General features: G+C 40.2%; 1 protein-coding gene across 20 annotated transcripts in view; it reads right to left on the reverse strand.

Annotated features, from left to right (window-relative positions):
* Positions 1–21,224, reverse strand: part of FARS2 (phenylalanyl-tRNA synthetase 2, mitochondrial) — a 249,018-nt gene that overhangs the window by 61,567 nt on the left and 166,227 nt on the right. For all 20 annotated transcript variants that reach the window (XR_010829431.1, XR_010829432.1, XM_066992476.1 and 17 more), the window contains one exon: positions 20,566–20,717. Coding sequence is in view for 18 of the 20 variants with exons in the window: in XM_066992476.1 (XP_066848577.1) it covers positions 20,566–20,717 (152 nt within the window). In the remaining 2 variants the exon portion in view is untranslated. The remainder of the gene's footprint in view (positions 1–20,565; positions 20,718–21,224) is intronic.

The following is a 21,224-nucleotide window of genomic DNA, read 5'->3' on the forward strand; positions in this document are numbered from 1 at the left end:
CTTCTTATGCTACAGCACATTTGCATCAAGAACAGCACAGAGCAGACGATTCCACTGACAGATCCCGCGGGGCCTGGCAGGGATCTGCGGCTGCCCTTCAGCCCTCCCTCTCCACCGTGAACCTGTCCCAAGGCACCAGAAGGGCCATGCATGCTTTGCAAATGCATCTCTGCTCAGAGGGCTGTAGGCGTGCATCTCTCTGTCACTCACTGTGCATCCAGACCTGTCTACAGATCAGAAATCATGTTTATTTATTTCAAATGAGAATTCCAATTATAGCACCAAATTATTCTGAGGGGGTAACAACAAAGATGCTGCTTTCGGTCCAACATGGAATTATTTCAAAGCATTTCCAACATGCTGCTAAGCAGCAGAAGTTGTAGAATTGTACAACACAAGGCGGGCTGCCAACACCAAGCTCTGCTGCAGCTGAGCAGGCAGAAGTTCAACATAAACAAAAATAATTGAAAATGAAAACTGGGGGTGGGGAGGGGAGAGGGAGTGAAGGGGGCTAGACAGACAAACAGACAAATGCCAATGTTGAGAAAGAAAACCCTAAAAAAGACAAACATTCTCAGCAAGAAGGGAGTATACCCCTTACTAAATGCACAGGGTAAAGAAACAGCTCAAAACGGGCTTGTCCCAGCACTGCTAGGAATTGAGAGAGCCAGGAAGAAGATTTAAGATCCAGGTGTAGCTCAGATGAGCTACTTCACAGGCTTAGAAACTGGCCACACGTTTTCAGAAGGCAGGAGCTCAACCTTCAGCGTGACTGAAAGCAAAGCATGCACGAAAGCAAGAACAAAATTAATAGCAAGTTTTCTAATTCTTCTTTTAATAAAGAACACGTAGCTCGCAAAGCTAACTGCTTTAAAGTTAAAATAAACTATTAAGGCACCTCCACAACTTTGATTCTGGCCTCTTAGGTGTCTTTGCCATTCACTGTGAAACTAATTTCAGAGAGACCTCAGAATTATGAACTTGTGGGATCCATGCCCATAAAGTAGCAAGCTAAAGTTGACCAGGTAAAGATTCACAGGTAATTTGCTTATTTTATTTGCTTTGACTAGGGAAAAGTGGAAATGGATTCTGCTTTGTAGAAACACAAAGCAAGCATTCATTAGAGACTGCTCTGTGATGGGTTTTGTAGCCGCAGCCCAGGCAGCAGCGCTGGAGGATCAGCTGCTGGAAACCCTGCTGGAAAAGACAGTAATTGCTAAAGGAGAGATATATTCTTCAGGCCAACGCTGGGACCCAGGGTTGATCTGGGGAGAGATAACAAACTACTGAGCTCTTTTCAATGCTCCCAGGCCAGTAGAATAACTTATTTTGGTAAGTTAGAGGCAGTTTCTACTGAGCTGTTACCATTCTGTGGTGTCAAAACATTGTACCTCAGCAGGCGTGCAACCAGATTTCAGGGAAAAGACACCTGAGAAAGCATCACTGCAACTGAGGAGCCAGGCTGAGCTCAAGGAGTGCTGAAACAATAAGCCTTAGGTTTCCTTAAGGAGGTGGCAGAAGTTTCTCATAAAAATGTTAGGTGAGTATGTTTTATTATGGTTTTGCTACCAGAATCATTTCTCAGCGTTTCTCAGCCTGTTGCTCACAGACCCCTGAAATGTCCAGAAGAAAAAAAATGCACTTACTTCTACACATACAGAAAAAAATGTGAAATAGCCTACCCATCCCTGACCCTCACCACCAGCAACAGCGCATTCAAAGTACAGTCTAATTTTTTGCTGACTCAAGGCAACACTAGTCAAGATGTATGGTGGCTTCACATTTTCTTTCCATCTCCTCATCCCAACATCCAGCCTACTAAGAGTACAAAAGAATACTGGTAAGAAAAGTAGGGTAAGTAACCAAACTGCAAAATTTATTGCTGAAAAAATAGGAGAAATAAAATCCAGCAACATAATAGACCGTTCACTGGAGGAAAACCGATCACACCATTCCCCAGTAGATCAAGAAATTTGCTCAGCACAAACACAGCAACTAAAAGCTAGAATCTTCCCAAAGGAACAAGAAAAACTAAACACTTAAAATACTATAATGCTAACATAAAAGTCAATGTCGTGTGCTCACCTTGGATACAGTCTGACTCATCTCCATACCTAAAAAATATGTGGAGGAAGTAGTAAGTCCTAGAGTCCAAGACAGACAACTGAATTAGGAGTGTCTGACAAGATGGGGGCTGTTTATCTGGAAGGTAACAAGAGGACTGAATACATTTACACAATATAGTATTAGGAAGTATTTTTTACTTACCTTCCTACTACAAAATCAACCAGAATTAGATCACATTCCAAACTGAAACTTTGTTTTAAAAATGAGGGTTGGATAATCTGTGGAACTCATTGCCACAACATCCTACTGATATCAAGAACCAGGAGGATTAAAACACAAGTGGCTAGGTACATGAATAACCCCTGCAGTTCAACTATATGTGATCACTAACAGATGAAGATTGAGAAGACCAAGATTATAATAGAGTTATAATTTCTTAACAGTTTAGAAAAGGATTCCATACACATCCCAACAGCATCCTAGACTAGCTACTGTTGGCGAGATGACACCCAACTAGATGGGGCATTCACTGGATTACTCCAGCACTCCCTGTGTTTCTAGGGCTGTTCTCCTACCAGAATTATCCAACGGCAATACATGCTATGTGTATATCAGAATTTATACCTTAAAGGGTGTACAGCATACCCTTCAAGGGATGTTTGGGCTGTTATCACACAGCCTGAATTGAAAAAGTCAGACTTCTGTGGTTAAGGCAAACTTTTTTTAGTTTCACTGACAGCTTGTCCTAATGCTTAAGCAAACTAGTCCACGCACTTCGGTCTTCTGAGAGTTTATTTTCCATTCTATCATTACCATTTTAATTTCATGTAGAAGTTATTAATCTTTTTTTTTTTTCTTTTTTTTTTGGAGACCCAGAAACAGACCATAAGCAAGAACGTAGACAAATACAGTACACCTTGATCACTTCGTGACCCTACATAACGAAATATATTCACTTTGAAAACAGGCCCTCCTAAAGATAACAGGATTCCTTGTAGAGAGAGTATCCTTCAGTAATGGAAGTGCTGATGGTCCTGTTCAGCACCCTAAAATACCTGTCAGTGGCAGACGACAAACCAAAAAGCACATGAAGAACTCTCTATCTTAGCCAGATAAAGCTGGTATGATTGCAGTAAAAGTGGAAGTTCAACTTGGAAAAGTCAAATGCAAAGCAATGACTAGTTGCCTTCTCCTTTCCTTCCCAGTTGCATGCCTGCAAGAGTTGACATTGTCATATCTGCAGACACATCTAGGAAAAAACATGCTTAGTTATAGCCTTATTTGCTCCTTCATGTTCCATTCCTGGTCTGGTGCTTCAAAATGAGAAAATTCCATAATGACTCTGTATTTTTATTTGCCCTTATTAAAGTTGGTGATAATTGTTTTTTTAGTCAGAGGTGACCAGTTTTGCATAAAAACATCACTAAGTAGAATGCTAGTGTATTACTACAACATCCACATGTCGTTCCAAAATACCAGAATACTGGAAGGACTTCTGAAGGCAACTGTAATGCAAATCTTATTATTAACTACCACTTTACCCTACTGAGCAAATATCAGCATGTCCCTCCTGAATAACAAATGTTTTTCTAACAGCAGTGATCGTATTTCTCAATGGAGAACTGAATTCACCAGCAATAAAGTCCAAGTTCCCGAAAGAGAAATGACTCTCTGTTATCTGTAGACAGATTGGATTTTAATAAGCAAAGGAAACACAGGGGCCAATCCTATTCCCACGGAAGTCAATGGGATGGTTTCTACTGACTTCACTGGGCTTTGGATGGAGCTCTGAGGTCCTGATTTTGCGTATGTCATGCTCCCAGCTTCACTGAAACAAACAGGGAGTTTCAGTGGCACTCATAGAAGAATAGTTTTCTTTAGCAACTGATACTTTGACCTTCTCCAGCGTGGAAATTGCCCATTCCTTATACACAGGAAAAGAAAATCAATTAGTGACAATTTCAGATTGCATTTTCAAAACAGAACTTTTGGGCATGACACTCAATAGTCTCTTCTTGTGACAGACACGCCTAGGAAGAAAGTGCAGTTAAGTGCTCCAAATAAATCACAATCTTTTCCACTGATTACTTACAAGTCACTTGCTCATAGTGTATTTTATTTTCAAGTTTACTTATTTGAGTAATCATGTCCCAGCACCAGAATGATCTGTTCACCTGCAACTGGTGGATGGTGTTAGGACAAACTAATATACCAGATAAGTAACTTACCATGGATAATGGTTTACATATGACTTTTTCATTTACAATCTATAATATACAGTTTAAAAGACTTTTTTTTCCTTTGTATGTGGTATTTTCTCTTTATTGTTGTACTTTGCTAGCCATTACTTAAGTATATACCTAACTTCATCATCAAGCAAGTTATTTAATGAGCTTAATAAATTACATGTAAACTTTGAGTTAGGGACATTTTTTTCAGTTAAAACTGCTATTAGTCATGACTGTAGCATCTCTCTACGGTGCTGCTGCACTCTGTTGGCAGTACACTGTGAAAACACAGCTGGGGCCAAGTGTTCTTCAGAACCATTTAACAGCATTTGCTTCATCTGATATTCTGACCAGTCATGGATTTTAACTCTTGTCCATCAAACTTGCAACATCTTTAGCTACTTGGTTATCACAGAATAAGTACATACATATCCTTTTCTTGTGGATGTTTCTTTTTATTCATAACTACAAAAAGAAGAAGAAGCAAACAGTAGAAATTCTCCATCACACGACTAAAGAGTCCAATTATTTGGAATATGCAAGTCAAAGCTGATCTATTTTAGAAAGAGGATCCCTGCCAAAAATAAATAAATAGAAAGACTAAGAGAATCAGAAACTAACACATGCTAATTTCAAACTGATACAATCTCCAGATCCAGCAGCTTTCAAATTTCTGGAGTAAAGCATTGTCACACTGTAATACATAGCACAATTCCTGATTTAAAGACCAAGATTTATCTCTTCTGAGACCAAGCACATTCTTGGTGTCCAACATGCCACTTGATGAGTGAGGCTGCTCACCAGCTGCAAGTTCCTCCAGAGAGAGGGAAATGATGTACAGAACAGGGAATACCTGGGTAGGCAGCTGCTCTGCAGGGAAAGATGTGGCACTCTGAACACATTTGGAAGTCTAATTACGTAACAAAAATAGTGTGCATGAGTCGTGGTCGCAGCTATTTCTCATAAGCACATATTTTAAATTCTCAGCCAAGATTTTGAAAAGATCTATGAGGTTCATGAATTCTTTTTTTGGTCTAAGTTTCAGATGTGAAACAGGTCTCATTTGCAGAAATGCCAAACGCCAGTTTCTGATAGTCATCAACCTTAATTCATTTACTCAGAAAAGTTGTTAGTCATGTATCAAGATATTGGCCTTTTTTAATTATGGTGCTTTTCCCACCTTTGCTTCCATCTGCAATTCTGTTTTGCCCAGTGCTCCACGTAGATCTTGATAGTGGCAGAACTACTGTTTTTAAATCAAGAAATTTCACTCTGTGAGTACACTATCAATCTCAGAAACAAAGCTGGAAGTTGAAAGGCAATGGAGAAGCACTTTGATAGCCTGAATCATTCACAGCCTTCAGCTAGCTTGTATTAGTAGATAAGATCATTTGGATTTTTGGACCTTTAAAAATAGAATACCACTAGTAATAGGAGAACCTGTTTGCTTTAACTTCATCCACATACAGACATTGCTTCAGATAGAAGTCAGTCATCATACATCCTGCATTCTGTGTGCTGCTAGAAGGACTGCAGATGAGGAAAACAACAGAAAGAGAATAGACATTGAAACGAACTGTAGAAAAAAAAAAAGAATGAATGAGGGAAGAAATACTAATTACACAGAAGACAACTTTAAAGTAGATATTGTATCCACGTTACATATTGGTTTTCCATTCAGTATTTGCCTAGGTTGATAGTTCTGCCTTAAGTACACAGAAATGTTCTTTTCTCCAGAGACAGTACATTGTATATAACTGAACTGACCTTGTGGGATAGAGGGAAGATTAAACAGCAAATAAGCCTGGGCTCCAAGCATATTTCAAATCCATTAGATTCAAAACTTCGGTATATATATAAAACTAGCACAATTATACAATAGTGAAGCACATTAATCTACTTGTACCAAACCAACTTAGAAACTACAATAGTCTCCACTGAGCTGAAACTGGATTTACTTGAAAGTCAACACAATGAACTGTGTTAGTAATCATGAGAGTAGAAGACCTTAAATTTGCAATGTTAAATATCTATCACTTTAGAATTGCATAAACAATTGCATGTTCAACTTTGTAGCTCATAATGGCTATTACAATGATCTGCTAGTTAATATTCAATTTCACGACTGGTATGTAACTGTAATTTATATTTAGAAAATGGACTGTAAAAGCCCAGAAGGACCTACTGAGGTCCAGTGAGGAAACTGCTGTTTAAAAAGCAAAGTTTAAAATTGTCTAGATATTGTACACATTTAAAGATACAGGAAATAGATTCTGCCATACTAAGGTATATGAAGATACCATTTAATCCAGTATCCTGCTGACAGAATTGTCTAGTAACAGATGTTTCAGAGCTGTATGAAATACAACAGTGATTTTATAAATACTGCAGGTTCATAATTCATACTGGGAGTTCATCATGACCCCAAGCAGATGTCAGTTATGTTCTGAAGCACAAGAATTGACAGACTTTGCAATTTTCGTGTAGCCATAGAGGTTTATTTGCCTAAAAGATACCCAGTACTGCAGACTTATTACACACCATGTTGCACATTTTAGTTAGCTTTTTTAATGTTTCCTCTTGGACTAACACAATGGAAAAAGATGGTCCCATTAGTTTCTTTCATCACCTTCAGTTTTTTTAAAAACCTCTCTCATTTAAACCTTTCTTCACTTTTTTTTCAAATGAAATTACATTATGTTCAATAACCTTTTTCTCCTCACATAAGACCATCATCTTCCTCTAAAAGCTGTGTATGAAATACTCGTGTATCTCTACCTCTTAAAACACTCTAAAGAGGAGAATTAGAGTTATTATCAAAAGCAGCTAACAAAAGACAAAACACGTGTAAGTTGATTTTTCAAAGTGTCCCATTAAACTGAGAGAATTTTGGTTTTGGTGGTTTTGTTTTTTGTTTGCTTGTTTGGTTGGTTTTATTTTATTTTATTTTGGTTGCTCTATGAATGAAGCAAAGGTGTGGTTTTGAAAGATTTGGAGTTCCCACAGTACCCAGTGGGTGTTCCTAACACTCAGAAGTTCAGAAAAGTAAGGACTCATCTTATATAGCCAAACACAGGAATATCTGCATTAGCAAACACTAAGAAAAATGTCTGCCTATGTGACACAGCCCACAGGTAAACACTTGGCTTTACTTAATTGAGTCTAGACATTAATTTACTTCAAGAAGAACTTGAATATGCTGTGACATCCTAGTCGATTTTCACTTGCTCAATATACATCCCATTTATTCAACACAACTGATGGTAATGTTCTGACCTCAAATGTTAAATTTCCTGTGTGCCACCCCACTGTGATTTCAGACATGCCACACAATTCTTCAGTCTCCCTTGCCTCACAAGTCTGCAAGATGAGCATGGCAGTATCTCAGATGAGAACAATGAGACCTTCATATATAAATGTATTTAAGAAGACACAGAACTCCATTAAATTAATCTTCACCTATTTCCTTTCTAGTGTTCATTCACAAAGCATGAAGTATTCAAATGTTATAAAGTATGAACAGTCATTCATTTCCTTAGTATCCATCATGTGGGTACGAAAATACTAAACAGATTATTTCTTCATTTTCAGAATAATTTTTAAATGGCACCTTTCCTTTGCATCTCTGTGTGATGCCTGATAAATAATAGATCAGTTGCATGGTGTTAACGTTAATATTAGTGTTACCAGACAGTGTTTGAGAGAAGCAGGACAGAAACCCAAATTCCAGAGGCATTTGGAACACCCACAATCTAGTTATTATATACTATATAATTATATAGTATATATATTATATACTATATATATATCTGTTACGTTATATATGTTATATATGTGTATATGTATGTTATATATGTTATATATATACTAGTTATTATATACATAACTAGACGTACATTCTTCATCTCAGGTCTATCTCTATCATATATAGATTTTACAGAGTACACAATCCCAAGAATTTGTATTAATTTTACCTAGAGATGAGGTTGCTTGTCACTTGTTGGAACTTGGCAACAATTTTCTTCAACTAACTACTTATAGTTAACTGGTAGGTTAAAATACAATACGCATCAAACACAAAACAAATAACGTGGAGATACTGGGTTCTGCTTCAGGAATGCTGACATTTGTTTGTTCTGAAATTAAAGAAAAACTTGTTTCCTCAGCCTAAATGATGACATTTTCTAGCAAGAAGATAATTAACCTATGAGCTGCTTAACGTTTTGATTCAACTTTAAGTAATCCTTTTTAGCTATGATATTTTTTGCGTTTTTTTCCCTATAAAAACGTGTTCTGGATCCATAAAATATAAAGAGCTGGATTAATTATTTAGTGCTAAATCCATTTCTCTTCTGCACAGTAATACAATGAAGTGAAAAAGCTTATAAAGATTTTTCTTCTCATCTCCCATTTTGGTAGCATTAGAGAATATATGTTTGGCTGAATCTACCCTAAGAATTAGTGGCCTGGCCACCATATTGTCAGCCTCAACATAGTTCTATGAAGGTCTTGCCAAGAGATGAGTACAAACCCCCCTATTTCCTGCAGGCACCACGTGTGCAGTTCTCAGCTCACAGAGGACAGTGGTGTAATGCTTCTCAAACTCTTATATGCTCACAATTATGTACTATGAAAAACAGTTTTGCACAGAAGTAGTCTTACCCTCTTGTCTACAAGGACGGTGATTCACTAGGACTTCGCTGAACACAGAGGCACTCACAAGCCTATTGCTATCCCCCTTGCATCCTGTGGCAGCTGACTTGTTTAGCCATTTTTCACCAGCCCACAGCTTGTCAATAAATCACTGTGCTAATTCCTGTGATGCCTCCTGTGAAGTGCTTTGGGAATTGTGGCAAAGATTTCTGGGCTGCATCTGAGACCTGGTGGTGAACGGCTGACTCCAGGTTGACATGATGAAAAAAGGTTAAGCTCTTCAGCCGAGCAGCCTCTTAGAAAGATTCATTGTGACTCCAGCTATCCCTTTTCTATAGCAAGGCTATCCTCTGTATCTGCCTGAATACATAAGGGAGTTGACATTTGTCTTCCATGTGGCTCATGTGCTTAAGTCTTCCTCTCTTCTCATTACCCGTGAAGGGTGATTACATTTCCTATGGAATATCACTGGTGATACATCACACTTCAGGGCTGTGTTCCCCCCCTCTCTAATGGAAACCTGTGGTTACTTCATCTTTCTCCTTTCTTGAATACCAATCCTCCCACAAGTCTGCATGTTAGCCACCAGTCTCCCACCAAAGAAGAATAATGGGACTCCTACTGAAGCTCATTAATAGTAAATTATTTTCAGTTAGTGAGGACGACTTTCTCAGTGAAGTCTCTGAAGAGCCATGGACTGTACAGCAGAACACTGTCTGACCCACAATTGATTTGAATACAGTGGTTTGAAGGAAACCTCAGACTTCAATAGTGAGCCATTAAGAACAGCTATTTGTATGGTGCCTGTCTGAACACAGAGAATAGAAGAAAAGGTACAGTCTTTCTTTCCTGATAGGTTGATTACTCTTTTTCCCCCCACAAGATGGTCTTCAGGTAAACACCAGAATCAGAGACCTGAATGGGCAATTCACAAGCTGTGTAAGAAGCCGGAAGTCACAGATGTCTCACTTCATTGTACAAAGCAAAATTTTATTTATTTTTACCATCTTGTAAAATAAATAAGGCATTTACTGGCATTTTTCAAGTCCATCTTTCTGGTGGATGAAACAGGAGATGCCCAGAATAAGCAGATGCCAAACAGTTGACGGGCATGCTACAGGATAGACTCCTCTGTCCCTCCCTCATTCCTTTGATAGTTCATCGTGACACTTTTAGATTTGGGCAGGGAAACATTATTTGAGAGACTTCTAAAGCAACCTCGGGGAATTAGGCATCTGAATCCACACTGGAATTCAAAAGCTCAAGGCCAAGCATTTAAAAACCTTTGAAAAGGATACTTAATAAAAATATGGACACAGATTCCAAGATTATATATGTATACATAATAAACATAGCACTGAAGAAGTCTAATTCCGTATCAAACAATACATTCTGGCTAGTACCACAAAAGTCCGTGCTCACTCTTCTTATCTCTGACTTCTCCTAGTAGGTAATACAAAGAGAAAGCAGGAACAGAGCTGATTGAAATTCAGAATGCCTAGAACACTTGCAAAAAAATCTTTCAAAAATGTGTGTCCATATTCATTCAGTTAATTGTCTATATTTATTTCAATCTGGATTTTTTTTTTTTTGCTGAGGAGGAAAAGGAGGAATTAAAAGATTTTCAGTTCAATTACCTCAAAAACAAAAACTAGCAGATGGCTGTCCTGAGCTCAGTGAATACCCCAGCTACTACACAGGATATCTGGGAAAGCTGAACTCTGGCAGCCTCAGTCCTGGTGGGGACAGGGCATCAAGGCTTCTATAATGTGGGAAGTTCAAGACACATCCCAGGATGCTTAAAGAGCTGGCTGATGTCATTGCGGGACCTCTCTCAATTATTTTTCAACGATCTTGGGAATCTGGAGAGGTCCCAGTAGACTGGAAGCTGGCAAACGTTGTCCCAGTTTTCAAGAAGGGTAAGAAAGAAGACCCTAGCAATTACAGGCCTGTCAGTCTCACGTCAGTGCCTGGTAAAATTATGGAGAAGATGATTCTTGAAGTTACTGAGGCGCACCTGGGGGGCAATGCAGTCATTGGTCCCAGCCAACATGGGTTCATGAGGGGTAGGTCCTGCCTAACAAATTTGATTTCCTTTTATGATAAGATCACCCATCTAGTTGACCAAGGGAAACCAGCTGATGTGATCTTTTTGGACTTCAGCAAGGCTTTTGACACGGTTTCCCATAGGATCCTACAAAATGTCCAGCATACAACTTAACAAAACCATCATACGATGGGTGAGCCATTGGCTGACAGGCAGGACTCAAAGGGTTGTGGTTAATGGGGCCACATCTGGCTGGCGGATGGTCACTAGTGGGGTCCCTCAAGGCTCCATTTCAGGGCCAGTCCTCTTCAATGTCTTTATAAATGATTTGGATGTAGGACTAGAAGGTGTTTTGAGCAAATTTGCCGACGACACCAAACTTGGAGGAGTTGTGGACTCTGATGAGGGTGGAAAGGCCTTGCAGAGAGATCTGGACAGATTGGAGAGCCGGGTGATCACCAACCACATGAAATTTAACAAAGGCAAGTGCCGGGTCCTGCACCTGGGACAGGGCAACCCTGTCTGTACATACAGACTGGGCGATGAGACGCTGGGGAGCAGCCCCGCAGAGAGGGATCTGGGGGCTGTAGTTGACAGCAAGTGGAATACGAACCAGCAGTGTGCCCTGGCGGCCAGGAGGGCCAACCGTATCCTGGGATGCATCAAGCATGGCATCGCTAGTTGGTCGAGGGAAGTGATTGTCCTGCTCTGCTCTGCGCTGGTGCGGCCTCACCTCGAGTACTGTGGGCAGTTCTGGGCACCACAGTACAAGAAGGACATTAAACTGTTGGAGAGTGTCCAGAAGAGGACAACGAAGATGGTGAAGGGCCTAGAGGGAAAGACATATGAGGAGCGGCTGAGGGCACTGGGCCTGTTCAGCCTGGAGAAGAGGAGGCTGAGGGGGGATCTCATCGCAGTCTACAACTTCCTCGCGAAGGGGAGTGGAGAGGCAGGTGACCTATTCACTGTAAACACCAGTGATAGGACCCGTGGGAATGGTGTTAAGCTGAGGCAGGGGAAGTTTAGGCTGGACATCACGAAGAGGTTCTTCACCAAGAGGGTGGTTGCACACTGGAACAGGCTATCCAGGGACGTAGTCACTGCACCAAGTCTGTCTGAATTTAAAAAGCGATTGGACTGTGCACTTAGTCACATGGTCTAAACTTTGGGCAGACCTGTGCGGTGCCAAGAGTTGGACTAGATGATCCTTATGGGTCCCTTCCAACTCGGGATATTCTATGATCCTATAATGTGGGAAGTGCAAGACACCCTGGAGCCATGTAGCAAGCAGCCTGGCAGGACTACCTTGTATTTACAGACATGCTGGGCTCCTTTAAACCTGTAGGGAAGCGGGATGAAAACTGTACCATCTGAGCACTTGGGTGGCAGATTGTCTGGGTTCTGGTAGGACAGGACCGGAACTCATATGTCTTCATAAAGCATCTATCTCAGGGCAATCCAGTCTTCATGCTGAACAAATTTGTTCATAAAGTCGCTGACCATCTCTAAGCAGGAGTTCCTGTGAGAACAGAGCTCATATTTCTACACAGCTGCTTTTCAAATGAGAAAAGAAAGGGAAGAGGAAGAAACTGAAGAGTGGTTGGGGCCACTCTGAACGTGAATCAAGCAAACACCACTGGCTACCCATCAGGTTGGCCTGAGGCACAGGGGAATGCCTAACACATGCATACCAGGAATGAAATGCACTCAAAAGCAAGCAACTTCCATTACAGGCATGTTTTCTAAGTTGAAGCCCATAAGGCAAAAGAAATGACAGCCAAGGTTCTCATTCACAAGGGGAAACAGGTGGCACTGTTCCTAGTTGCAACAAGAAAGAGAAAAAAAGAAGGACTGGGGGGTACTACTGTAATGCTTTAACTAGCTACTATATAGTCATGCTCTACTGCAACAGCTGAAGAAAGGGTCAGAAGTCAACCAGTATCCAGTTACAGAGGCTCCCATAAACAGTTAATCGACTTTAAAAATATATTTTATTCATTTCACCAAATGAGAAAAAATTCCAGAGCTGGAGAACACAGTTCATTAATAGCAAACCGATCCTCTGATAGCAATTATCAAAAGCAGCTTCTGGTGGTTTTTTGTTTGGTTTGGTTTGGTTTGTTTTTTTTTTTTTTTTTTTTGCATAGAAGCCGCTGCTGGGACTTTGCCAGTTCAGCAGTTAAAGGTAATCTCAAAAAATCCCACAGCAAATTGTAAAGTGCTCAGGCTGAAGAACAACAAGGTGTTCAGGGACTGAAGTGATTGTTTTAATTTGCGTAATACGAGCAGCAAGCAGTGCTTCAGAATTATTCTGCTTAATTCACCTGCTCCAGAAGCAAGACAAAACCAAGACAGAAAATAGTCTTCAAGAAATAAGGCAGACCTAAAAGTATTTGATTTGATCTGCATCTTTATAAGGGAAGGTGCAACAAATCTGGCAATAAAAAGGAAAATAATGTTATTGCATTGCTTTTTTCTACATACTAATGAGGAGCTAGGGGTGTGCTTTGACAGAACATAGCAGTCAATAGGATCTGACTTTTCCCTGTCAAATGTGTTCCTTTTATTATTTGGAAAACAAGAGAGACAGGTCATCTGAGTACTCCCAAAGTCTCTAAAGACGGGGCCACCTACCTAACAGAATCGCAGCAGCCAATACATTTCCTTTCCCTTCACCTAACAGACTGTTACAAATGTACAGATCTCACCCCAGAAATGTGCTCAGATTCATTCAAAGGCAAGAATAAATCCTTTCTTACCTATTCCCTACTTATATTTTTAACAATGTAGTTGTCAAAATGCAGCAAATCAGCCCCTCCTCCTCGCCCCACCCCCTTCGTTACTGTCTCCCACACTGCCTTTTCAGTGTATTTTTAGTTGTTCTGATTAAAAATTTACTTCTTCAGTACCACTGAGGACACACTGCGTTTCTTGATTACAGTATTGTATACTTTTTTTCAGCCAACCTCCAGATCCTCCTTACAAAGGAAGATGTAGAGGCATATCCTTCCTTCCTTCCTTCCTTCCTTCCTTCCTTCCTTCCTTCCTTCCTTCCTTCCTTCCTTCCTTCCTTCCTTCCTTCCTTCCTTCCTTCCTTCCTTCCTTCCTTCCTTCCTTCCTTCCTTCCTTCCTTCCTTCCTTCCTTCCTTCCTACCTTCCTTCCTTCCTACCTTCCTTCCTTCCTTCCTTCCTTCCTTCCTTCCTTCCTTCCTTCCTTCCTCTTTCTACAGAAAAGTAATGTTTGCATAAAATTAAAAACGAAATATATAAAAAAATCAGGTCCCAGACTGGTAGGAAAACTACCTCACTGAAGAATTCAAAAAACACTTTTTCAGATTAGGGATGTGAGCCCATCACACTCGACAGGATTATGCAGGGTACCTAGGAGAAGACACACAGCTGAGCTGAAGAAAACACTTGCAGGGCTCACCCAAAGCAACGACAGGCATCCTCAGTAGTTCTGGGTTCTCACTGTGTTGTTTGTTGTCTTGTTGGGGACAGGTACTCATCCTGACTCTTCTGACTCTGCCTGATGGGGCTGCAGCACATCCCCTTCACTGGGGACAACTTGGGATAAAAGTGTATTGTCACTTCTACCACATACAACTAGCTAGTATTTCCTCTCTTACTTTGGACAGGTATGCTTTCATAGAATCACACAATATCCCTAGTTGAAAGGGATCCACAAAGATCAGCAAGTCCAACTCCCGGCTCCACAAAAGACCACCCCAAAACCAAACTATATGTCTAAGAGTGTTGTCCAAACGCTTCTTGAACTCAGGCAGGCTCAGTGCTGTGACCACTTCCCTGGGGAGGCTGTTTCATGGCCCAACTGTTCTCACAGTAAAGAACCTTTTCCTAACACCCAGCCTGATCCTCCCCTGTCCCAGCTCCATGCTGTTCCCTCGGGTCCTGTCTTTGTCCCCAGAGAGCAGAGCTCAGCACCTGCTCCTCCGCTCCCCTCGTGAGGGAGCTGCAGGCCGCCATGAGGCCTCCCCTCAGCCTGCTCTGCTCTGGGCTGAACAAACCAAGGGACCTCAGCTACTCCTCAGACATCTTCCCCTCTAGACCCTTCACCATCTTTGTAGCCCTCCTTTGGACACTCTCTAATAGTTTTATGTCATTTTTATACTGTGGTGCCCAAAGCTGCCCACAGTACTCGAGGTGAGGCCACACCAGAGCAGAGCAGAGCGGAACAATCCCTTCCCTCGACCAGCTAGCAGTGCTGTGCTTGATGCACCCCAGGACACAGCTGGCCCTTTTGGCTGCCAGGGCACACTGCTGGCTGATGTGCAACTTGTCATCAACCAGAACCCCCAGATCCCTTTACATGGGGCTGCTCTCCAGCCTCTCATCCGCCTGTCTATACGTATAGCCAGGGCTGTCCCAGGTGTAGAATCTGGCACTTGCTCTTGTTGAGCCTCGTCTGGCTGGCGATTGCCCAGCCCTCTAATTTGTCAAGATCTCTCTGCAAGGCCTCTCTACCCTTCAGGGAGTCAACAGCTCCTCCCAATTTAGTATCATCTGCAAACTTACTTAGTATGCATTCAAGTCCTGCATCCAGGTCATTTATAAAAACATTAAAGAGAACTGGCCCTAAAATGGAACCCTGGGGAACCCCCGCTAGTGACTGGCTGCCAGCCTCATGAAACTCCATTTACTGTCTTTATTCTTTATTACCCCTGGAATTTCTTGTGTGTGCGACTGCAATACTTACTTTAATGTCTCAGAAATGCAACATACTGCTTGTACTGGAATTCTCTGGATGGCAGCAGTTTTGATTACTTATATTTTGCTTACTTATAATGAGCAAAGACCTTTCTATCTTTTAATTGCCATACAGCCAGCCTTCTTTTTCTCTGTGAAGCCTGTTTCCTTTCTGAAACTGGGCAAGTCTCAACCACTGAGAAGGGGACTATTTTCTGATTTAACTTCTGAAGGATATTCATACTGATTAGACATTTTTGACAAGTTGAGTAATAGAAGACCTGAACTTAAAGTTATGGAGGGTACAACAGCCATTGCAAAAAAAAAAAAAAAAAGTAAGAGAAAAACTGTCTGACATTTTCCCTTTCAGTATCAATATAGTCCAAAATATTCCCTCTGTTTTTGCAAAGAACTGGAATGTTCCAAAGGGAAGAATGTCAGTCACAAAACCTTATTCATCATGTATTTGCACAGCAATGCTTAAAGGTCCTTAAAGATCTCAGAGGATTTGAAAGAAATAATTCAGCCAGGTAGAAGAAACAGTGCCATTACCTTCCGGTGGCTGGTCACACACAACTCCCACAACACACTGGAGCTGACAACTCAAGGCAAGTCAGAGTGAAGGGATTTTATAAACCATGCACAGCCAGATATGTTCCACTAATCAAACATACGAAAATCTAACTGTTTGCAGCTAATGTATCAAGCAAAGGAGAGCTTAAATCTGCAAGATGAATCATGAAAAACATTTTGCTCAGGGCTAAGGGATGTTTCTTGTCTATTCAGTCTGCCTTACAGGTCCCCTAACACTGTTCTTGCCGTGATTTAAGTCAATTTCCTTGGCATTTCAGCAAAGCCATAACTTTTTGTTCATATCCATCTATTTATTCTTTATATGTCTAGTTAACGGGAGTGTTGCAGCCATTTTGTGCGTTATCCACAATGGGTGAAGTTACATCGACTGTGGTCTCAGCACAAGCCTTATACAACGTTTAGGTTCCAGGAATATCCTAAAAATCAGGTGACAGTGGGCCTTACTTTCCCATCCGTGTTTGGGCATGCCACTCTTTGATGGTCTTTTACCTGAAGGGTGATGGGAAGGTATCAACAGCAGACAGGATTATCCTCTGACCTTTTCATTCTCATGTACAACTCACTCCCTTTCTCAGATTCATGTTCTGAATGCAAGAGTTATACCTCACAGGTACTGCTCCTCTCCTAATTAAGGATCCCATATTCCCAGATTTCCCAGACTGGTGACAGATCTAAATCCCCTGACCAGTTCCCTGGGGTTCCAAGTGCTGTTTAGGAGCTGGGATCCACAGGCCATCTCTTTTTACGTGACACCTCCTGCACATATCTGTAACATGGAGAGGCATGTGGGGATTGTAGACACCTGAAAAGTCCATGTTATCCCTTTAGTTCAAAACTTTTGACTTGAAAGAAGCATATGCGATTGGAATAGTTGAGATGAAACTGAAGGGATGAAATGTGAATCACAGGGCTCTTGGTGAACATCCCTACAGTTAGCCTGGATTTCAGAATCACTTCATATAAAAGTTACCTACCTCCATTTAGTTGCTAAAATTCAGTTCTCTACTTGGAACAGAGCACCTAGATTTCTTTGCTCTGTCTACCTGTTGCACTGGTAAACAAGAATTTAAGAGGAAATAACAGAATTCAAGAGAGGTGAAAAGAGAAGTGTATACATGTCCTAACTACTGCTAATACATTATTTTCTGATAAGGAACAAACATTTTTCCACCTCAAAGTAACATGCAATTGCAGTGTGAAATAGTTTTCTGCTTGCAACTTTTTTTACAATTGATCTAGCTCCACTAGGCTGGTATCCATCACAATTAGTTTCAGGTATCACAGAAAAAAAGATAGCACACATCTGCAGACTAAACTGAACTAAAAGTGTTTATTTTCTGGAAAGCCTTCTTCACATACCTCACGTTACCCAGTTTACCTCAATACTGCGTCTTGTTTAGTAAATTTATCTACGATGCATTTAGGCTGAAACAGTTCTTAATTAACCTAGCACAGCAACTTGGCTTTCTCCTAAATTTGAGCTTTTCAGCAGTGAGAACAGTTCCTGCTGTATCTTTAATTACCTGTGCTTTCCTGGAAGAGAGCTCAACGTCACCACCTTATGAAGTAGATAATCAAGATATGCAACTTTTTTTTTTTTAATTCAGCAATATATTCCTTGTTTAAACAATTACTTGTCTATTTTTTTTCCCCTTTCCTTTTCCCTGTATAGGAATACATTTTCACTGTGAATGCATGCTATAATTGCTATATACTGCAGCATGGTTATCAGTCTGAAGCCTAGTGGAACCTTGAAAGGTTTCTGCACCACAGAAAAGTCTGTAGGTAACTACACAATATCACAGAGACAGCCTCTATAAATGATCTTAATTAAAAGACATCTTTCTGTGTTGTAAATTAGTTTTATTTGTACAGCATTTTCTGTTTTCCAAACTTTACAGTCCTATAACTAAGAAAGGTAGTTTAAGAAGGAAAATAATACTGCCAGATGACCTAATTCATCTCCCCTTTGCTTCTACTTGCATGAAACTGGTATTTTTTAAGGATGAAAAAAGTCTGAATTTTAAATTCCAAAAGTGATCAACCACAAGCATGAACTTATCAAGCTGTGTATAAGTAAGTAACATTCAAGACAGCAGCACTACTGGCTTCCGTATCCTATACACTTTTCTCCCACCCTCCACACCAGAGTCATTACAAATTCAAGATAATGATTACAAGCATCTAGATCCATAACATTCAGATCCAACAGTAAGGATCTCTTTTATGTTAATTTCTTTGCCCAGAGGCTTTTCTGCAACACTGAATTAAAGAAGCCACTGTACCGTCCTGTGACAAGGCAATTATCTTGGAATAAAGACTAAGGAGAACACCCTTCTTTTCAACGAGTTAGTCTTCCAAAGGCTTTGGAGAACAGACAAAATGACTTACAATGCTTATGTCATCAGTCCACAGAAGTTTTGTATCTGCACACACCCTGTTCTAAGAAGAATGGGCAAAGTAACCATTACGGTTAAGATGTTCTTTATCTGTAATTTTTTTTTTTTAAATAGGGCATTTTAAAAGATTTCTTTTTATTGTTGCTGCAGTTGAATAATTTGAGGGAACAGCATTACTTACCAACAATCCCTTAGTGACACCCACCCAAATTTTTCAGACCTGAAGGAGAAAAATGTTTCCACCCTGTAGCATCAAAGCATATTTGATGTCTGCTGAGTGAAGGTTTAATGGCTTTACAGACAATACTAGCGAAGTCCTAAATTGGTGTGAAAATTCTCAGCGAGGAACCATCCTTCCCCTCCCATTTGCAGAAGTCACAAAGGGAACCAGACGTGTATTCCTTGCAGAGAAAGAAAAGATCTTGCATTGAACAACTGTCCTCCCTCGTATATGTTCAGGATGTGTCAAGGCATATCAGAAGACAAAACACATACATTAGAAATCCAGAGTAGTGAATCCTGTCCCCACTTCACCACTCTACCAATGTGGAAGATATCATTCTGATTAAAGAAGAGGATCACAAACCATGTGCTGAGTTATGACCGATGAAATGATGCTGATGTGGCTTCTCCCTGTATAAGCGGATTCCTGAAACCGGCTACAGGAGTAATTACAGAATAACCCTGCCTCTGCGAGAGGGAGCAGGGATTAAGATTTCTCCAAACCTTTACCCTTGGCAGAGATGCTCATGCTACACACAGGATTTTCCCCCAAGAAAAGTGTTAACTACAAAGATGATCACATTTGGTATCACCAGGCAGAATGTAGATAGAACACAGCAAGGACCAGAGGTGCTACATATACCATAAACATTCAGCATGAGCAAACAGAAAAGACCAATTCCAAAAATAGGTCCATCACCTCAGTTCCTACAGATAACATTAATGTTAATTCTACTGTATTTGAACTGTCAGCATACCAAATTCGAAAGAAAAATAGGGTTAAATACCTGGATGTAGAAAGAAATAATCTATAGGTGTTGGAGAATAACATGAACCATTTCCCATCACCTTCAAGTTACATTACAGATAGATTTACTAACTGCCTTTCTAAAGGAATAAAAAAAAAAAACTCAGAGGAGACATTATTTTAAAACCCAACTGGGTAGCCAGCAGCATATTTGCTCCTTGATTTGGAAAGAGCAAAATGAAAAACGGTGCATACAGAATAGCTGGTAGTCAATTTCTGATACAACTGACAGTATCAGTTGGACATGCAACCTGCACACTCAGAACGGTTGTGTCAGTACTGCTACAAAAATAAGAAGGTATTTTGAATCCTGAGAGACTGTTCAAGAATATAAATATCTGAAAAAGGAACAAAATCTTTTTTTTTTCCTTCCTGTTGAACACCAACAATAGTCTTCTGCAACAAATCATTATTATCCCTGGCATTTATAGTAAAGGTCTACTAGTGAATCTGCACTAGAAAAAGAAAGGAAGAGAACAAGAAGACAAACACCAGCCGCTCAGCAAAAAGCATGACTAGGATATCAGACATATTATGGATAAGAGTGTCATGAATTGGCAGATGCAGTGAGGAAGGAAGTTGTTCATTATTGTTGTGATTAAATGGGCACAACCCATTGGGATTGCAGTTTCAATACCAGAAGCTCAGTACTAATGTAAAACTGAAATCCAAGATAATGTTTTTAAGTAAAAGTGTTCATTGTCAAAAGTGTAGTAAAAGATGTTTTGGAGCTAAAAAAGGAAATGCACAGACAATGTAAACATCAAGAATTCCTTGATATACAGCACTAAAATATTTATATTCTGACAACAGGAAAAATATGGTAGAGGTTTTACTTACTTTGGATGGGTAAATTCATCCAGTAGGACAACCTTTTCTATGAGGTCTCCACCAATGGTTCGGGCCAACTCATAGAAATCATTCTTGGAGTATGTCTCAGAAGGCAGCCAAAAGGAGATGTCGTTAATCAAAGGTGGGTATCTGCTGAGTGGCTAAAAAAAAAAAAAAAAGATTAAAAAGATACTTTTGTAAGCATCTGGCTTTGTCAGGAATACCTATAACTCTGTTTTGGGTTGGTATAATACAAACAGCGCACATTTTGAAAGCTTTCTGAAATACTTCTGAAATGCAAGCTGACCTCATAAACAACTGAGATACAGGACTTTGTACTAGAAAATTTCTTTTAAAGATCCTCTCATAACCACTTCAATTCATTCATTCAGAGGAAAAAGACTTCTAGCTGCCAGTTCCTCAAACTCACTCAATCTCCTGTTCTATCCTCAGCCAACACATCTTGCAGGTAAATAACAAAGATGACACCTTCGGTCTTCCCCCCGACTTCTCTTTTTTTTTTAAAATGAGGTTGAACTTACTGGGACACTAAAGTAAAAAACTTGCCTCTGCAGTTAGGATAAGCATTAATTCTGCTAATTATGAGCAAGAACTAAATTAAAATACCATTCTTTCTTTCCTTTTTTTCCCTAAATATTTTGGCTCTG

The sequence above is a fragment of the Anser cygnoides genome, chromosome 2 (assembly GCF_040182565.1).
Source record: "Anser cygnoides isolate HZ-2024a breed goose chromosome 2, Taihu_goose_T2T_genome, whole genome shotgun sequence".
Lineage (NCBI taxonomy): Eukaryota > Metazoa > Chordata > Aves > Anseriformes > Anatidae > Anser > Anser cygnoides.